The sequence below is a fragment of the Gouania willdenowi genome, chromosome 5 (genome assembly GCF_900634775.1).
Source record: "Gouania willdenowi chromosome 5, fGouWil2.1, whole genome shotgun sequence".
Lineage (NCBI taxonomy): Eukaryota > Metazoa > Chordata > Actinopteri > Blenniiformes > Gobiesocidae > Gouania > Gouania willdenowi.
The window spans coordinates 41062409-41082040 of NC_041048.1; the positions used below are offsets into that span (position 1 = coordinate 41062409).

At 37.7% G+C, this 19632-nt stretch overlaps 1 protein-coding gene across 1 annotated transcript in view; it reads left to right on the forward strand.

Annotated features, from left to right (window-relative positions):
* cadpsa (Ca2+-dependent activator protein for secretion a) overlaps nt 1-19632 on the forward strand; it is a 144483-nt gene that overhangs the window by 21842 nt on the left and 103009 nt on the right. Inside the window, 6 exon segments of the mRNA XM_028446810.1 lie at nt 2797-3129; nt 10563-10643; nt 12233-12469; nt 14447-14568; nt 17099-17210; nt 17886-18025. Coding sequence (XP_028302611.1) covers nt 2797-3129; nt 10563-10643; nt 12233-12469; nt 14447-14568; nt 17099-17210; nt 17886-18025 — 1025 coding nt within the window.

Below are 19632 nucleotides of genomic sequence, written 5' to 3' on the forward strand. Positions count from 1 at the left end.
TAATCAATGAGGCCTACACTTTGTCTTTATATGTTAAAAATCATTTCAGCAGCTTTAACATTTCCTTTATTGGTCTCTTTTTGGTACAAGCTATATATTAGTAATAAAAATGTTAGATGGCTGTTAGCTAACGTTATCAGAGGAGACGTGTTTGCTCTAATGATCCAGTGATCAATCATAATGTGACTCTATTGATCCAGAGGAGGAGAACTAATGTAAAGACACAAAGCCTTGTGTCATCTGTGACGTGTTGCATCTGCAGAGACTCACTGTTATCACATTAGCCTCATTGAGCCCAGCATGACACAGCACTGTGAGGAAGGAGCACAACAGCTGAGGTGCAACATGATAACCAGCTCTCACTGCGTTCTACAGCCTGCTGTGGAGCAACGATAGCTGCTAACACAGAAACAATCAAACACAAAGTCTCAGTCATCTGCTCAGCGTCACAATCTGAAGCTGCGTTTCTTCAATTAAAGGATGTGAACACAAATAATAAAGATTTAAAAGCTTTGCAGCATTTTAAAGCATAAATCAGGTTTTTATTTTCAAGTTTCCCAATCTGATTGCATGTTTTATAATGTAAATACATAGATTATGTATTAGTAACAGGCACAATTGGTCAAATTTTAGGTTTGGTTTTCTAAAGTAACACAAAAAATAGCTAATAAATGACAAAAAAACCCCCACTAAATCACAGAAAAATTCACACAATGACTCAATACATACAATACAGCAACAAAAACACACAAAACGACAACAAAAATCACACAATATAACTCCATAAACACTCAAACAATAGAAAAATACACAAAATGATTCTAAAAACACAGAAAATGGCTCTACAATAACACAAAATCACTATAAAACACACAAAACGATAACAAATACACGCAAAATGACTCCATAAACACAAAAAATAACATATAATGATTCTAAAAATCATAATAAATCACCACTTTGCTTCAAAATCACACAAAATGATTGTAAAGACACACTGAAATGCACATAAATCAACAACAAAAGAACACAAAATCACTCTAGAAACACACAAAATGACAGAAAAGTACACAAAATGGTTTTAACAATTACATGAAATAATTCCAAAATTACAGCAAAAACACAAAAAATTATACAAAATGACTCCAGACAAACAATATAAGAACAAAATTCTCTGACTGGTCCTAAACAACGACATGAATGTTGATCATGTGACCCTCAGATCAGATACAGTCACATGTTTGTGGCCCCGCCCCCTGTAATAAAAGTTTCCCGTCTCTGTGATAAACAATAACTTGATTAAATCATGATTTTTACATCTGTAGTGAAACATAATTAAATTTCAGACACTGATCTTAAATACACTCAGGGGTGGACTGGCCATCTGGTATACCGGGCATCGTCCATGTGGGCCGTCGAGTTGAAGTTGGTCGGTCCGGTCTGCTACAATGTTTTTTTATGAGTGAATGGAGGCAGACATGGTAACTGGTGGTCAAAAATGGTCAAAAAGTGGTAAAAAATTGGCAAATAAAGAGGACCAGGTGGTATGTAATGGTAAAGGGTAGATTTAATGGGCCAAATGTGTCAAACAATAATGAAAAAGGGCAAAAATGTGACAAACAATAGTGAAAAAGGGAAAAATGTGGCAAACAATAGTGAAAAAGGGCAAAAATTGAAAGAAAAAGAGGCAAAATGTGGTAAACAATGATGAAAAAGGGCAAAATGTGGAACAAAAAGATGTCAAATGTAGGGAGAAAAGGAAACTGACATTTATTTGTCAAAAGTTAGCTTATTTGGATGAAAAGTGGACAAAAACAAATTAAAGAAAGGACAATAATTGGAAAAAAGTGTCAGGGAGAACTTGCAAAAATGGACAAAATAAAAAGAAAAAAAAGACGTATTTATTGGCAAAATGAGCTGAAAAAAGTGTCAAAACTTTTTGAAAAGGAGCAAAAATGGGAAAAAGGAAATAGGTAAAAAGGGCTTAAAAAGGTTCCTCCTTTTAAGGTTTTCTAGGGGAATAACTGACTTCATAACAGCTTCTATGTGGTGTCTGATAATGTAGTGGTATATAATAATTAGTGACAGACTTGCCTTTCTGTGTCACATGGTAAAACTAGTTAATCAATCATCTTGGTGCAGGTCTTCCTAACACATGGTTAAACTAGTTAATCAATCATCTTGGTGCAGGTCTTCCTAACACATGTTAAACCTAGTTAATCAATCATCTTGGTACAGGTCTTCCTAACATGTTAAACCTAGTTAATCAATCATCTTGGTACAGGTCTTCCTAACATGTTAAACCTAGTTAATCAATCATCTCGGTGCAGGTCTTCCTAACACATGTTAAACCTAGTTAATCAATCATCTTGGTGCAGGTCTTCCTAACATGTTAAACCTAGTTAATCAATCATCTTGGTACAGGTCTTCCTAACATGTTAAACCTAGTTAATCAATCATCTTGGTACAGGTCTTCCTAACATGTTAAACCTAGTTAATCAATCATCTCGGTGCAGGTCTTCCTAACACATGTTAAACCTAGTTAATCAATCATCTTGGTGCAGGTCTTCCTAACATGTTAAACCTAGTTAATCAATCATCTTGGTGCAGGTCTTCCTAACATGTTAAACCTAGTTAATCAATCATCTTGGTGCAGGTCTTCCTAACACATGGTAAACCTAGTTAATCAATCATCTTGGTACAGGTCTTCCTAACATGTTAAACCTAGTTAATCAATCATCTTGGTGCAGGTCTTCCTGACACGTTAAACCTAGTTAATCAATCATCTTGGTACAGGTCTTCCTGAGGAGCGACCGTATCTCTCGGATGGTGCAGAGCGGCGGCTGCTCAGCCAGCGACTCGCGGGAGGTTTTTAAGAAGCACATTGAGAAGCGAGTTCGCAGCCTGCCTGAGATCGACGGCCTGAGCAAAGAGACGGTTCTGAGCTCCTGGATCGCTAAGTTTGACACCATCTACCGCGGTGAGGAGGACCCCAGGAAGCACCAGCAGAGGATGACGGCCAGCGCCGCCTCAGAACTCATCCTCAGCAAGGACCAGCTCTACGAGATGTTCCAGCAGATCCTGGGAATCAAGAAGTTTGAGCACCAGCTTCTCTACAACGCCTGTCAGGTCAGTTTCTATTCACCAATCCTCCTCAGTTTGTGTGCAGTGTGTTCTGATGATCAGCATACATCAGAAGGTCATTTTCTAAGAGAAGTGATTGGTCAGGAGGCGGGGCTTTTATACCAGCTTTAGTTACCATGGTGATTTAGTCTGGTAAGTAGTTATCCAGCGTTGTAGTATAGCACACAACAAATAAATCCAGGAAGTTAGTGCGATAAGAGGTAATCCAGCTGTGTTGTGCGAGCAATAAGTGTATGTTTGTTGTTTTGTGTGATTTTGGATTCTTTTTGTGTATTGTTCTTGCTGTTTTGCATAATTTATTTCCATTTTGTTTATTTCTGTTTTTGTCTATTTCTTGTGCATTCGTTGTCTTTTTTTTGGTGTTTTTCTTTCATTTTCAACTTTTAATTTTTTTCATTTTTTGTTGCTGTTTTGTGTAATTTCTTGTCATTTAGTTTATTTCTGTTCTTTTTTGTCCATTTCTATTTGTTGTTGTCTTGTGTGTTTCTGATGTGTTGCATGTTTTTGGAATTATTTTGTGTATTTTTGTTAGTGTTTTGTGTAATTTATTGTCATTTTGCATATTTCTGTTTTTGTCTATTTTTTGTCTTGTGTGTTTCTGGTGTATTTTGACTATTTTAGTTGTCCTATGTGTATTTTTTCTTTAATTTCACACATTTTTTCAGTGTCATTTTGCATATTTTTTGGAATCATTTTGTTTATTTACTTTCTTTTTTTGTTTGTATATTTTTTAAACATTTTTCTGTTTTGTGTATTTGTAGCTCTCGTGTGTTTCTGGTGTATTTTGATAATTTTATCTGTCCTGTGTATTTGTTGTGTATTTTTCTTTAATTATGTACATTTTTATAGTGGCGTTTTGTGTGCGTTTACTTTGGGGGCTGCACTAAATCAGTCCAAGGGCAGCATGTGGCCCCCGGGCCGTCAGTTGTTAACCTTGTCTGCTGTAAAGTGATAAAATGAAGGAAAAAGCTCAATTATTATTTAATTACAGTTATTTTTCAGTAAATTTCTTGTGAGGCTTCAAATCCTGAGCCTTTGAAAACTAATGCGTTCTTAATGAGATGCATTAGTTTATTTCCTGTTTCTAGTCAGAGATAAACTTCTGTCCATTATAAGATCTAAATTCATTGTTGGTCGTTTCTGCATCGTTCTTGTTCTGTACATTAGAGGAATGTGATTTTACTTTGACGATCGTCTGGAGCCACATGAATTGTGGGAGATATTCAGTCAGGGAGCAACAGAGTGGGAGTGATTTTATTCAGAACAGTTTGAGTGGATTCTGGAGCCAATAACAGCCTGACACTGATCACAGTGGAAACATTAGACCAAAGCAGGGTTAAAACCAGCCTTTAAAGCAGGGGTGTTAAACTCATTTTGGTTCATTTTAGTAGGAAAAAGAGCAATTTCAACATTAATGTGCCTTACTTTGTAGTTCCAGGTATAAATTACACATAAAGTATCTTAAAAACTGACAATATCCAAGCATTAAGTGACCTTAAACTTTTATTTACTTACATTTCCTTGATATTATGAACAATTGTTTTGTCATTTAGTAAAGTAATTTGAGGAGGGGCTGAGATACAGTATATACAACTGAATTATTTTGTAATTCTCACAAAGATACATGTTTTCTATCATTTTTTCCTTCTCCTGCGGGGTCTGAATTAGATGCTCTAAAGCAGTGGTTCTCAAAATTTTTTTGGCTCAAGTCTCCTCTTATGTCTGATTACTATATTTAACCATAGATCATAATGATGGAATGAATAAGTGATGATAACACACATTTTAGAGAATCTCATTTTGTAAATAAGAGGAAAAACATTATTTAGTGCCTCCTCAGCTGATGTGGCTCCAGAATAGTTCATGTTCTAATCAAGATCATTTCTGTCATCATTTTGTGTGTTTTTTTTGTGTCATTTTGTGTATTTTGTTGTTTTTTGTCTGTTTGTTTTTTATTATTCAGTATATTTTTCCCTTATGTTCTGTGCTTTTGGTGTCGTTTTGTGTGTTGTTGGTATTATTTTAATTATTCTATGTCAGTGTATGTATTTTTGGTGTTATTTTGTATGTTTTTCTGTTATTTTTGTGTATTTTGTAGTGATCTTGTGTATTTTCTTTGTTGACGTTTTGTGTATTTAGTTGTTTTTTGTCTGTTCTTTTTATTATTCAGTATATTTTTTTCTTATTTAGTGTGTTTTTATTGTTGTTTTGTGAGTTGCTGGTAATATTTAGTATTATTATCATTTTGAACAAAAAATAGACATTATAAAACCCCCGTAGTGCCATTATGTACCCCTGGAGGTAAATGTACCCCCATTTGAGAAACACTGCTCTAAAGGGCAGATTATTACTGTATTCAAAGCTTCTTAAATGTTTTTGCTGAAGGTTTTTTAAACGGAAAGATGAGGAATTTGAAGCAGAGTCATTAAAGCCTGTATTTCATCCTGATCTGACCCTTGTGTATATGTTCCTAACAAGCCTTTGTGCCATGAATGAGTGATTTAAACATGGCCTCCACTCTCATTGTGTTTGATTGTAGCTTCACTTCCTGCGGCTCCAGCTGCTGAAGGACAATCTGCCACATCGTGTTGGTTTGTTCTCCCGACCGACAAAAACAATGCAAACTCAATTAGACTTCAGTGCAAAGACAGAAGTTGCTCTCCCACTATAACACGTCATCTACCCATGATGCTTTGCAGCTAATTAAACAAACAAACCCCGCCCTAATGAACTGGACTAAGCTATAATGTTGGTGCATATCAATAAAGGGCCTCAGAATTACAGAGTTCACTTTCTGAAATGGAATTATCAATCCGACAATATGTCAAATCCCTCCGATAATCCTGTTTAAAATGTCTCGCTACGTGTTACAGTGATCGTATCATCCTGTGACTGAAGATAAACTCCATCTGAGGACCATCTATAGGGGGAATAAAGGGGAGAGATTTATGGGGTCCATCCATAAAGTCAGTAAAATGATGGTCCATTGTTCTATGAATCTGTTATAACCACATTTATTTATTCATCTGAATAATATCCACGGTTATCCAGCAACGTTTATTATTATTATAGTCATCTTAAAGATGGAAATCCTGGTTTTAATCACAAAGACCAAAAATTGTGGAAAAGGTCGTGAATTGGGATTTTATAAAGCACAGAAATTGGTTAAAAGTTGCAAATCAGTGACAGAAAATGGGTTTAATGTGTCAATATTGTAACCATTAGTTTAAACTGGCAAATAATGGGCATAACAAATTGTGAAAGTGGTTAAATTGGCAAAAAATAATCGTGAAATATGATGAAAAGAGGTTAAAAGTGACAATAATGGGTCAACATATGTGACATTAGGTGGAAAAGTGGTAGAAAGGGTTTTTAAGTGCTGAAAATATCTGGAAAGTAGAAAAAATGTGTAGAAAAGTCATTGAAATGTGATGTAGAAGTGTCAGAAATGGGAGAAATGTAGCAAAAATGCATCAAAAGGAGCAAAAATATGGTAAGAAAAAGTGATGAAAATAGGTTAAAATATGGTGAGTTTGGTGTAGTTGAAGAAAAAGATTAAAAATAAGCATAAATGGGCTCAAATTGTTAAAACAATATTCTTAGTTTCTTGAAGGCCCCCCTCCCAGTGTCTCGCGACTCCAAATGGGGTCCTGACCCCTAGGTTGTGAACCCCTGTTTTAATGTGTTGGTTCATATTTTTATGACTGTATTTAAATGTGAAAAGGCTCTGGTGCAGGAACAGGTTTATCTGATGGTGTATTAGCTGAACTGGTCATCAGTTTATCTGGTGACACGTCACAGCAGAAACATCTCCAATCACACGACTGTGTGAGAATTCATGTAAAATGACATGGCAATTCTCTGGGTGGGGGTAATTAAAGATTTCATAAATAATATTTTAGGATCATATCACACATATCCATGGGATTATTTGCATTAAACTGGTGGCTAAGGGTTAAGAATGTGGCTAACGTTGCTTTAGCTACCTAATTTTGCATGATTTCAGTGTAAATATCTAGTTTTTTTAAGCATAAAATATAAATTAATAACAGTAGTTGACTGTATTAAATATATTTATCACATTTGGTAAGATTCCAGGAATTTTATTTGCAGTAAAGTGGATTTTGGGACATTTTTAAACATAAAATCAGAATCAGAATCAGAAATGTTTTATTGGCCATGTACAGTTTTAAGGACAGTACAAGGAATTTGACTTGGTGGTTGGTGCACAAAACAAACAACAAAAAGAAATAAAAACAAAACAACAAAGAACAACGAACAACCCAGCAACAATAATAATAATAATAATGATAAATATAAAGGATGAGGGATAAATAAAGGATAGATAGAGAATAAAGGATAAATAGGATAAATGTAAATATATATATACAGTGCAGGAGATATCAAGCTGGTGGAGGTGGTGATCGGGTGGGGGGGGGGGTTCAGTGGGTGACTTGGGGTGTGTTCATGTGGATGGTGGCAGAGGGAAAGAAGCTGTTTTTGTGTCTGGAGGTTCTGGTCCTGATGGACCGAAACCTCCTACCAGAAGGGAGAGATTGAAACAGTTTATGACCGGGGTGGGAGGGGTCGGCCACAATCTTTCCTGCACGCCTCAAAATCCTGGAGGCGTACAGGTCCTGGAGGGAGGGCAGATTGCAGCCGATGACCTTCTCTGCAGAGTGGATGATACGCTGCAGTCTGGCCTTGTCCTTGGCCGTAGCTGCAGCGTACCAGATGGTGATGGAGGAGCAGAGGATGGACTGGATGATGGAGCTGTAGAAGTTCACCATCATCTTTGTTGGCAGACTGAACTTCTTCAGCTGCCGCAGAAAGTACATCCTCTGCTGAGCTTTTTTGATAAGGGAGCTGATGTTCAGCTCCCACTTGAGGTCCTGAGTGATGATGGTCCCCAGGAAGCAGAAGTACTCTACAGAGCTCACTGTAGAGTCTCCCAGGGTGAGGGGGGTGAGGGGGGCTGGGTTCTTCCTGAAGTCTGCTATCATCTCCACTGTCTTTAAAGCATTGAGCTCCAGGTTGTTCTGGCTGCACCAGGACACCAGCCGGTCTGTCTCCCACCTGTAGTCAGACTCGTCTCCATCAGAGATGAGACCGATGATGGTCGTGTTGTCTGCAAACTTCAGGAGTTTGACCGACTGGTGAGAGGAGGTGCAGCTGTTGGTGTACAGGGAGAAGATCAGAGGAGAAAGAACACAGCCCTGAGGAGATCCAGTGCTGATGGTCCTGGAGCAGAGATGGTTTTTCCCAGCTTCACGTGCTGCTTCCTGTCAGACAGGAAGTCTGTGATCCACTGACAGGTGGAGTCTGGCACGTTCAGCTGGGAAAGCTTGTCCTGAAGGAGAGCTGGGATTATTGTATTAAAAGCAGAGCTGAAGTCCACAAACAGGATCCTGGCGTAGGAGCCTGGGGAGTCCAGGTGCTGGAGGATGAAGTGGAGAGCCAGGTTTACAGCATCGTCTACGGACCTGTTGGATCTATAGGCAAACTGCAGGGGGTCCAGGTGGGGGTCGGTGATGTCCTTGATGTGGGAGAGCATGAGGCGTTCAAAGGACTTCATGACCACAGATGTCAGAGCGATGGGTCTGTAGTCAATAAGTCCTGTGATCCTCAGCTTTTTAGGGACAGGAACGATGGTGGAGGCCTTAAAACAGGCTGGTACGGTGCATGTCTCCAGTGAGGTGTTAAAAATGTCTGTGAACACTGGAGACAGCTGATCAGCACAGTGCTTTAAGGTAGAAGGAGAGACAGAGTCCGGTCCACAAATACATGAGACCTGACTGATAATCCTGTCTATGTCTATTCTTTACCTCTTTTTTCCCCTTTTAATTTATTTTAAAATGTTTACCATCATATTGTATATTTCTATAACGTCAGACACAGTGATTTACTGAGTGTAGATGAAGTCACAGGAGGAGAAGCTGAACGTTCTGTGTTGTTCTCTGCAGGCCTCTCAGATCGCTGTAGATCCCTTTAGATCTCAGCGTGACGAGTGGCCACGCCTCAAACACAAAGAGCAACAGTTTAAATGTCAGACGTTTTCCAGACGAAGCCTCCACTGATAGTTCACGACCCAGCTTCACCTCGTGCTCACTAACAGAACGTTGTTCACAATGAGTGAATATTCATAGACAGGTACAGTAAATAACCAGTAGAAGTCTCTGCTTATCTTTGTCAGCACATGCACGTCTTTCCTCTTTAAACTTAAATACAATTATTTTCCCTTTTAGTTTTTTTAAGCGTTTTGTCACAGTTTGCAAACAATGTTTCATTATTTCCTGTATTTTTGACACTAGTTATTTTTATACAGGTGATTACCGGTGTCACGGTCTGAGTTCATATCGTACTGAGTTCCTCTAAAAATCTCAGAACGTGACTGCTACGTACTGAGATTTACCCGTACTGGATTATACTGATTTAAAAAAATAAAGTTACATTAGATTAACTGTTTTTTACTACAATGTACATTATAATCATGTGTTTTTGGAAAGTATTTTATTTATTTTTCGTATGGAGTTTTGTTATAATCATGTTTTTTCCAACATGTGCTTTATTTTTTATCTAAACAGAATACAAGTAATAATAATAATAATAAAAACTGCGTTGAATAAATTATAAAACACATTTGAGCAGTTGTACATTTTTGTAGAAGAAAAGGAGTCATTCAGCACTCGTCAAATAACATTTGCTTTGAAATGAAATGTTTTATCTCAGCACAGCGGAAGTAGAAAACATTCATTTTCCATTAGTGCGCATGCTCATAACCGATCTCAGACTGATGTAAACTCAGACCGTGACACCGGTAGTTTGGTTTAGTTTTTGAGTTTTGATTTATATTTCTGAAATATGTTACTTGTATTATGAAACATGATGTTATGTTCCATATTTGTTTTCTTAAGCTTTTTAACACAGATTTCTAACGGTGCTGGTTTGTGACACACAATGGTCCAATGATGTCACAGAATCTCCTTCTCAGCCAATTTTAAAACGTAATTGTAATATCCTGGTTTCAACCCATAGAGCGCATTATTTTACAAATAAATATGACATATTGAAATAGTTACGCTAAAATGTTGAGTGTTGGACCAGAATAAATCAATAATTATGTGTTTTCAGCAGAAAAAAGTTACTTTTTAAACTTTAAATCATTCCCTTTGATGTTGCTTTTTATAATCCTGGTCACTTCAAAGGAAAATATCAGTATCTTTATTTCTGTTGTCTTTATTTCCACTGTCATAAAAACCAAATGTCATGGCTCTGATTACAGTAACATATGAAATTATTACAATCCATAATTGATTTCTACTGTTCATTTAAATGTAATGTTATTTAAAGTGTTTTTATTGTAGAGATATAAGATTGTTTCATTAATAAATGTTTAAAATGTGTGTGTTTGTGGACAGCTGGACAACCCTGATGAACAGGCTGCTCAGATCAGACGAGAACTGGACGGAAGATTACAGATGGCTGACCACATAGCACGGGTAGGATGGAGGGAGGGAGGGAGAGATGGATGGAGGGATGGATGAACGGATAGATGATGGAGGGAAGGAAGGATTGATGGATGGATGGAGAGATGGATAATTGATGGATGAATGGGGGGACAGATGGATGGAAGGATGGATCGATAGAGAGATGGATGAATGGAAGGAGGGAGGGAGGGAGGGATGGATGAACGGATAGATGATGGAGGTAAGGAAGGATGATGGAGGTAAGGAAGGATGATGGAGGGATGGATGGATGAAGGATGGATGGATGGATGGATAGAGGGAGGGAAGGAAGTATTGATGGATGGATGGAGAGATGGATGATTGATGGATGAATGGGGGACAGATGGATGGCAGGATGGATGGAGGGAGGGTGGGATGGATGGATGGAAGGAAGGATGATGGCGGGATGCAGAGATGGATGATTGATGGATGAATGGGGGGACAGATGGATGGAAGGATGGATGGATGGATGGAAGGAAGGATGATGGAGGGATGGATAGAGGGAGGGAAGGAAGGATGGACAAATGGATGAAGGGATAGAGGAAGGAAGGATGGATGGAGAGATGGATGATTGATGGATGAATGGGGGACAGATGGATGGAGGGAGGGAGGGAGGGATGGATGGATAAAGGATGGATGGACAGATGGATGAAGGGATAGATGATGGATGAAGGGATGGATGATGGATTGATGGATGGATGGATAGAGGAAGGGAAGGAAGGATGGATGGATGGATGGAGAGATGGATGATTGATGGATGAATGGGGGACAGATGGATGGAGGGAGGGAGGGAGGGATGGATGGATAAAGGATGGATGGACAGATGGATGAAGGGATAGATGATGGATGAAGGGATGGATGATGGATTGATGGATGGATGGATAGAGGAAGGGAAGGAAGGATGGATGGATGGATGGAGAGATGGATGATTGATGGATGAATGGGGGACAGATGGATGGAGGGAGGGAGGGAGGGATGGATGGATAAAGGATGGATGGACAGATGGATGAAGGGATAGATGATGGATGAAGGGATGGATGATGGATTGATGGATGGATGGATAGAGGAAGGGAAGGAAGGATGGATGGATGGATGGAGAGATGGATGATTGATGGATGAATGGGGGACAGATGGATGGAGGGAGGGAGGGAGGGATGGATGGATAAAGGATGGATGGATAGATGAGGGAAGGAAGGATGGACAGATGGATGAAGGGATAGATGATGGAGGGAGGGATGGATGAATCAATGGAGAGATGGATGATGGATGGATGGATAGATGGGTGATGGATGGATGATGAATGAGGATTATTGTGTGTACAGAAAGCTGTACATTAGTTAGCTACTAGTTAGCATCATATGCTAATAAAGGGGCGGGGAAAGTAAAGGAGACCATGAAGTCAAAAGCCAATGGCAAGCCTTATTTACTTTCCCCGCCCCCTTATTAGCATATGATGCTAACAAGCTTACTACTAATGGTTTTCATATTTAATGCCATAAATGTGTTCCATGATAAAAAATGAATGTTTGAAAAGCTTTGATAATAAAGTGTTTTTCTTTCTTTATTTCTAATTTAAATATCAGTATGGTGGGAGGTTCCCTCGCTTTGCCTCCAGAGAGATGGAGGCCATGTTCATAGAGGAGCTGCGTTCCTCCGTTAACCTGCTAATGGCTAACCTGGAGAGCATGCCCGTGTCTAAAGGAGGAGAGTTCAAACTACAGAAGCTGAAACGAGGACACAACGCCTCCATCATGGACATGGGGCAGGAGGACGAGAGCACGCTGTCCAAGTCTGATGTAGTGCTGTCCTTCACTCTGGAGGTAGGTGGGCGGAGTCACAGCCACTGGTAAACTCCTCCTCTGACATCATCATCATTACATGCTTTTGGCACGTTTTTGCCCCATTTTTTCCTATTTTTTTGTCCAATTTTGCAAGTTTGTTTGACACTTTTATCCAATTTCACTAATTACTTTCATCCAAATAAGCGGCTTTTTTCCCAATAAATATCACTTAATTCCCTTTTTCCCAACATTTTGCCTCTTTTTGTTACACATTTTCAACCTTGGAGTCAGGACCCCATTTGTGGTCACAAGACACGCTTTAAGAAACTAAGAATATTTTCTGAACCATTTGAGCCCATTTTAGCTTATTTTTACTTTTTTTTGCAACTACACCAAAGTCGTACACTGCCATATTTTAACCTATTTTCATCACTTTTTCTTGCCCCATTTTTGCTTTTTTTTAATGGATTTTTGCTACTTTACTCCCATTTCTGACACTTCTACATCACATTTAAATGCCTGTTTTTGCACCTTTGTTCCACTTTCCAGACATGTTCAGCACTTATAAACACTTTCCACCACTTTTACACCAAATGTCACATATGTTGACCCATTATTGTCACTTTTAAACTCTTTTCACCGTATTTCATGTTATTTTTTTTTAACTACATAATTTACCTACATTCATGATTTGTCGTGCCCATTATTTTCCAGTTTAAACTAATTGTTCCTACTTTTTAAATCACATTACCCCAACATTGATACTTTGAACCCTTTTTAAAACTTTTTCTGTCCTTTTTTGGCCACTCTTTGCAACTTTTTCAAATTTCTGTAGTTTTTAAAATCCCATTTCACCACCTTTTCCACCATTTTTGGTCACTTTTATCCCTTTTTATGTCTGATAATGATCCACGTGACTGTTCTTTCATTTTTATGTCTGTGCTCAACCACCTTCAGCTGGGAGTCCCCCGCTCTCTGGAACCTTTATTTTGGGGGTTGTGAGCTGAAAAAGGTTGAGAACCACTTATTTAAGTTACTTTTTGCCATTACATACCACCTGTTTTTTCTTTTTTGCCATTCTTGACTGCTTTTTGCCCATTTTAGTCACTTCTTACTCGTTTCTTTCCATGTTTCATTAAAAAGTGTCTGAGCCGTGCTGCAGCACTTTGAGGAAACTACTTGTCCTCCGTAAACACAATGTGGGTGAAGTGAGTGGGTGAATTCTCTCTTTCATACAAAGGAAGTTTTCTTTGAGCGTTTAGCGCCTGCCTACAGTTAACACGTCTGCTTTTAGAAATGAAAGAGTTCATTAATGATGCTTTCAGTAACAGAGTGTTTTTAGAAGTCACAAAAGACATATTGAAAGTTTGTACAAAAATACACAAGTAGCTGCTGAGCATGCTGGGATTGTTCAGAGAGGCAATCGGAGCATTAACACAGGAAACGACAAAGGATTTGTGTGTTTTTGTTTGCATTTTGTGTATTTATGTGTACTTTAGAAGTTGTTTCAGATTTTTGTTGTTATTCTATGTATTTTTCCATCAGTTTTTTGTAACTGTTTTGTGTTTTTGTAGTTTTACTTTGTATATTTGAGGTTGTAATGTTGTTTATTTTCCTTTATTTTCTGTGCAATTATGCAACTGACGGCCTGGGGGCCAAATACGGCCGTCAGTCAAATTGTGTGCCAAATTAAATACACAATATGATTCCGAAAAACACACGAAAGGATAACAAAAACACTTAAAGCAACAAAAATGACAGAAAAAATCCCTTTAATTAAAGAAAAATACATAGAATGAGGGTTAGGGTTAGGGTTAGGGTTAGGGTTAGGGTTAGGGTTACCCTGTGCATAATAACATTAAAAGGCTTTATAAATGTGTGTGTGTGTGTGTGTGTGTGTGTGTGTGTGTGTGTGTGTGTGTGTGTGTGTGTGTGTGTGTGTGTGTGTGTGTGTGTGTGTGTGTGTGTGTGTGTGTGTGTGTGTGTGTGTGTGTGTGTGTGTGTGTGTGTGTTTAGGTGGTAATAATGGAGGTCCAGGGTCTGAAGTCATTGGCTCCAAACCGGATCGTGTATTGCACCATGGAGGTGGAGGGAGGACACAAGCTGCAGACGGACCAGGCCGAGGCCTCCAAACCCACGTATGTACACACACTCACACACACACACACACACACACACACACACACACGCACACACACGCACACACACACACACACACACTCTCATTAGTCATACAAAAAAGGAGAAAAAGGATTTAAGACTGAATGACAAACAAAAGGAGGATTTAAACCATTATAACATAATTAAATAGAATAGAAATAGAGATGGTGATTTTATCGTCTGATTTTTGTAACATTGCTTGATATCAATACTGGTTTTTCCACCAATATTTTTAAGTTTGTATTTTTCCCAATGTCTTCATTTGTCCGAGGTTGATTCTGCATGTAGTGCAATCATTTAGTTTCAAATGTGCATCAAATATCCTATTAATTATTATATAGAATAATTGATTAATTAATTAATAATTCACTTTTGCTTAGTTAAAGCTCAAACAACAGAACTCAACTTAACTCAAACTTTATTTATAAAGCATATTTTAAGCAACCAGAGTGATACACAGATTAAAGCAACACAACTGACCAAACAATGGCTAAGATACATAGACATAGTGCAAATATATAATAGCTTTCAGGTTAAAACATAATAAGTGTGAGATCAAATGAATTATTGCTTTGATGGTTTAGGATTTTGTTACTGATCAGTGCTTTACATTGTGACAAAAATAACGCAGTTCATTTTTTTTTTTTCAAAATGACTTCTAAAACACACATACGTACTGTATACTGAAATGTTCCATAAATGCACAAATTGACAATAAAAACACACAAAAACAACATTAAAAAACTAAATGACAGAAACATATACCAAAAAAACTGCATAAATAGAGGAAAACAAACAAATTGACAACCAAAAATGTACAAAAGGAATTACAAAACAAACATAACTAGGCAAGACCTGCATTCACAAGGTGAATACGTATTTGGCAATTGAAAATTGGCAAAAATGACAACCTGTATCTGGATTTGTTGACAAGTTATATAATGCAGGAAAAACAGAATACTGACCTTGACCTTAAATATGACCCTGGGCAAAGGTCAAGGTCACACATTGAAAGGAAATGTTGTTCAATGGTACCAGTCTGAGCACTGCATCTCAGTTTGTGGCCAAGTTATAGGGAAAAAGTATTTTTTTTGTGACGTCATGAACTTTGACCCCTACCGATCTGTTAACTGGTAGGTCACACATTGAGAGGAAATGTCGTTGGATGGTACCAGTCTGAACTCTGTATCTCCGTGTGTGGCTAAGTTATAGGAAGTTTTATTGATTTATTTATTTTCATGAAGTCATGAACTTTGACCCCTACCTTTTTACTGGTAGGTCGTACAGCTTTGGTCCAGTTAAATAAAATACTCCACTTGAGATGAGCTTTTTATAAATGTAAGCATCAAACTTGTACGATAAATATTCATAGAGATATGGAAAATTTTGTTTTTTGACACTTGACGCGACCTTGACCTTGACCTTCACATTCTTGACATTGTCCCTATGAGATGACATACGTGTCATTAGTGCTGCATTAATAGACTAGGAGGGGTTACAGGACAAAAGAGTTGCGGAAGAGAAATAATAATAAAAAGAACTCCTACGAGAACAATGTATTTGACAATTTTCAATTGTCAAATACAAATACACAAAATTACTAGAAGAACACACAAAACAACAACAAAAACACACCAACTCTTTGTTCTCCCCTGTGGTAATGCTCATAATAATGTTTTTAAATGATAAGAAAATACTGGACTCTTGTTTAGATACTTTATATTGACTGTTTAGATGTCCTCTCTACATGTAGAACACTGCCCTCTTCTGGTAGATTTTAGTACATACAGTTTAGTGCAGCACTGGGTGAACTGGTTGTTCAATAATTTAAAATTAAAACACAGCAGAGGCTGCAAAAGTATTAGTCTTCAGTACTCAAGTAAAAGTATAGATACCTGAATAAAAAATAAAAACTCTGGTAAAATAAAAGTATGGAATTTGTTCTCTTACTTTAGTAAAAGTAAAAAAGTACATGTTACTAAATGCACTGAAGTAAAACAAACGCAGGGTTTTAAACTAGAAAATTCCATCTTTTATTTTTAAGAACTTGTAGAAAACTATTACATGGAAATAAATTAAATATGTTTCTTTATGAACACCTGGAGAATGTAGCGCTTATTGTAAATAAAATTAGTAAATAAAATTCGAACAAGCTCATTTTTAAATTATAAGGAGGAGAAAGTACAGATATTTGTTTAAAAAAGTAATGGGGTAAAAGTAAAATGTCACCAAAAAAATAAATGCTAAAGTGAAGTACAGGTACCAGAAAAAAGTAAAGTATTTGTACTTTGTTATTTGTCACCTCTGAAAGACCGTCTTTAAATTTGATTTTTACCAAAATAAACGTATTTATATCAGACCTTTTTCAGCGATTTTGTAGATTTTGAATCAACTGTAGATTTTCTAATGATACTAGTTAAACCTGGTCTTATTTTATGATCTATCATGGTTCTAATGTTCTTCTATCTGTGCCTGTTCTTCATGGGGGGGGGGGTTGTTGGTTTCCAGTTGGGGGACGCAGGGCGACTTCACCACCACCCAGCCTCTACCTGCAGTGAAGGTGAAGCTGTTCACTGAGAGCACGGGCGTGTTGGCTCTGGAGGACAAAGAGCTGGGCCGGGTGAGGAGTGACCCGTTTCTGTCTCTTTATTTGTTCTAGAAGTTTCTACATCATTTGTTTCAGGCTCCACCCGAGTAATTATATGTATTGTTGTTCTTTTGCAGTGTTTTTGGTCACATGTGATTTAACCTGAGTGTCCACTGACACACAACATGTGAAATAAAACCATTCAGTCGTTTGTTTGTGTAAGTCTGATAACACAGAGAAAACTGCTCCGTTTCAAATTTTCTAAGTTTGTGATGTCACAAGCTAAATCAGCAAAGAAAATACCCTCCCCTCCACCTATGGACTCCACCCCCAACCTGATGAAAACGTTTGCAAAAGTCCGCCATTGTCTTTCAGTGTGTGTCACCTCGTGCAAGAGAGCGGCGGGGTGAGAGGGAGGTCTTTGCCACTCCAGGGACACACCCCCCAAATCGGAGCGCTCTGAAAGAGCTGTTTTATACAGGGTCATAAACCTCCTGTGTTGCTTGATTCAACTTGATACAGATGTGTAATTTATATGTAGTTTAGACCTCAGGGAACTGTTTTAAAAGGTGAAAAATGGCTTTAATATTTCTGCTTTAATGGTATTATGTGTTTTCAGGTCGTGCTCCACCCGCGACATGTATTGTTGTTCTTATTGTGTGTATTTCAGTTGTTTTGTATATTTGATATATTATTGTGTGTTTTCAGGTCGTGCTCCACCCGACCCCCAACAGTCCAAAGCAGTCGGAGCTTCATAAGATGACGGTTTCTAAAGGTTTTCCTGATAACGATCTAAAGATCAGACTGGCTATACGCATGGATAAACCTCAGAACATGAAGCATTGTGGGTAAGTGACAGGGTGGGATTACATCTCCAAATATCCATGCTCAATTATATCTTTATTACGATTACAGTGACCGCCATTTTTTCCAATTACGATTGAAACTGCAATTATTATTTTTCCCCTGAAAGTCAATTAAAATTATGTTCTCAATTACTAAAGTCCAATTACAATTACAAGCTAACACAATAATCTTCTGTTAGCTTTCTGTTAGCATCTCTAATGCTAACGGGTCAGTATTATGTCCTAAATCAGCTGTTGAATACACAGTGGTAGAGTGGGTCATCCAGAAACTGAAGAGTTGGGGGTTCGAATCCCGCTCTATCCAAGTCGTTGTCAGTGTGTCCTTGGGCAAGGCATTTTCCCCACTTTGTCTGGAATGAATGAGTATGAATTGAACATGAATGTTGGTGGTGGTCAGAGGGGCTGTAGGTGCCAAATGGCGGCCATGCTTCTGTCAGTATGACCCAGGCCAGCTGTGGCTACATGGTAGCTTACCACCACTAACATGACTGGTGTGAATGAATAATGATTTTTGTAACGTGCTTTGAGTCTCCTCAAAAAAAAGAGACCAAGCCATTATTATTATTATTATTATTATTATTATTGTGTCCAACTAAAACATTTTGCTCAGAATTCTGTGAAAATCAACTATAGAACACAAAATAAGTGATAACATGTTTTAAAAAATCTCCTTTTGTAAATAAGTGAAATAAACAATATTTAGTGCCTTCTGAATATATTTATTTACATAGTTTTTATCATTTACAGTAATCTCCCTCCTGATGTGATGTGGGACCAACACTGACCTTTGTATTTTCAGTTCATGTTCTAATCAATATCATTTTTTTATCATCATTTTGTGTTTTTTGTTGTCGGTTTTTTGTGTGTTGGTGTTATTTAAATGATTCTCTCTCTGTGTGTGTGTTTTTGGCGTCATTTTTTGTGTATTTTGTAGTGATCTTGTGTATTTTTCTCTCATTTTATGTTTGTCTATGTTGTTGTTTTGTGAGTTGCTTGTTAATATTTAGTCTGATTATCATTTTTAACTAAAAATAAACATAAAACCCTATATTTTAATGCTTTCATTTGCAGTGTCATCGCGTACCCCCATTTCAGAACCACTGCATTGGACGAGTTATGGGCTGTAAATAATTTGTATTTGTGGGTTTTGTGACTTTTGTGTTGAGAGTTGATAAATTAGCAGTGATGTAGCGCTGTCCTTGGTGCTGAAACATGGCAAATTTGACAGATGTGTTCCTTAACGGCCGATTGTCCGCGCTTCTTTAACGCTGACTCATCATTCTTTCATTAAACATTTAGGTTAATTAGTTGTTTGTGTTCACGTGATTATATTGGAATAATTTAGTTGGTAAAAGACGCTTTTAAAAAAACAAGTATTCTGTGATATTTTTGTCTCATACACCTGACCTTTGTTCCAGTACCTAATGATTTACTAATTAAGCACTGAACATAAAGCTAATAGACTTTTGCTAACCTGCAGTAACTGTATCTAACCAGTAGAGGGCATTAGAGGCCCATGGGTGCATTGAAACCACTGAGAAATGTTACCTTCTTTGATATAAGTGTGTGTGTGTGTGTGTATGTGTGTG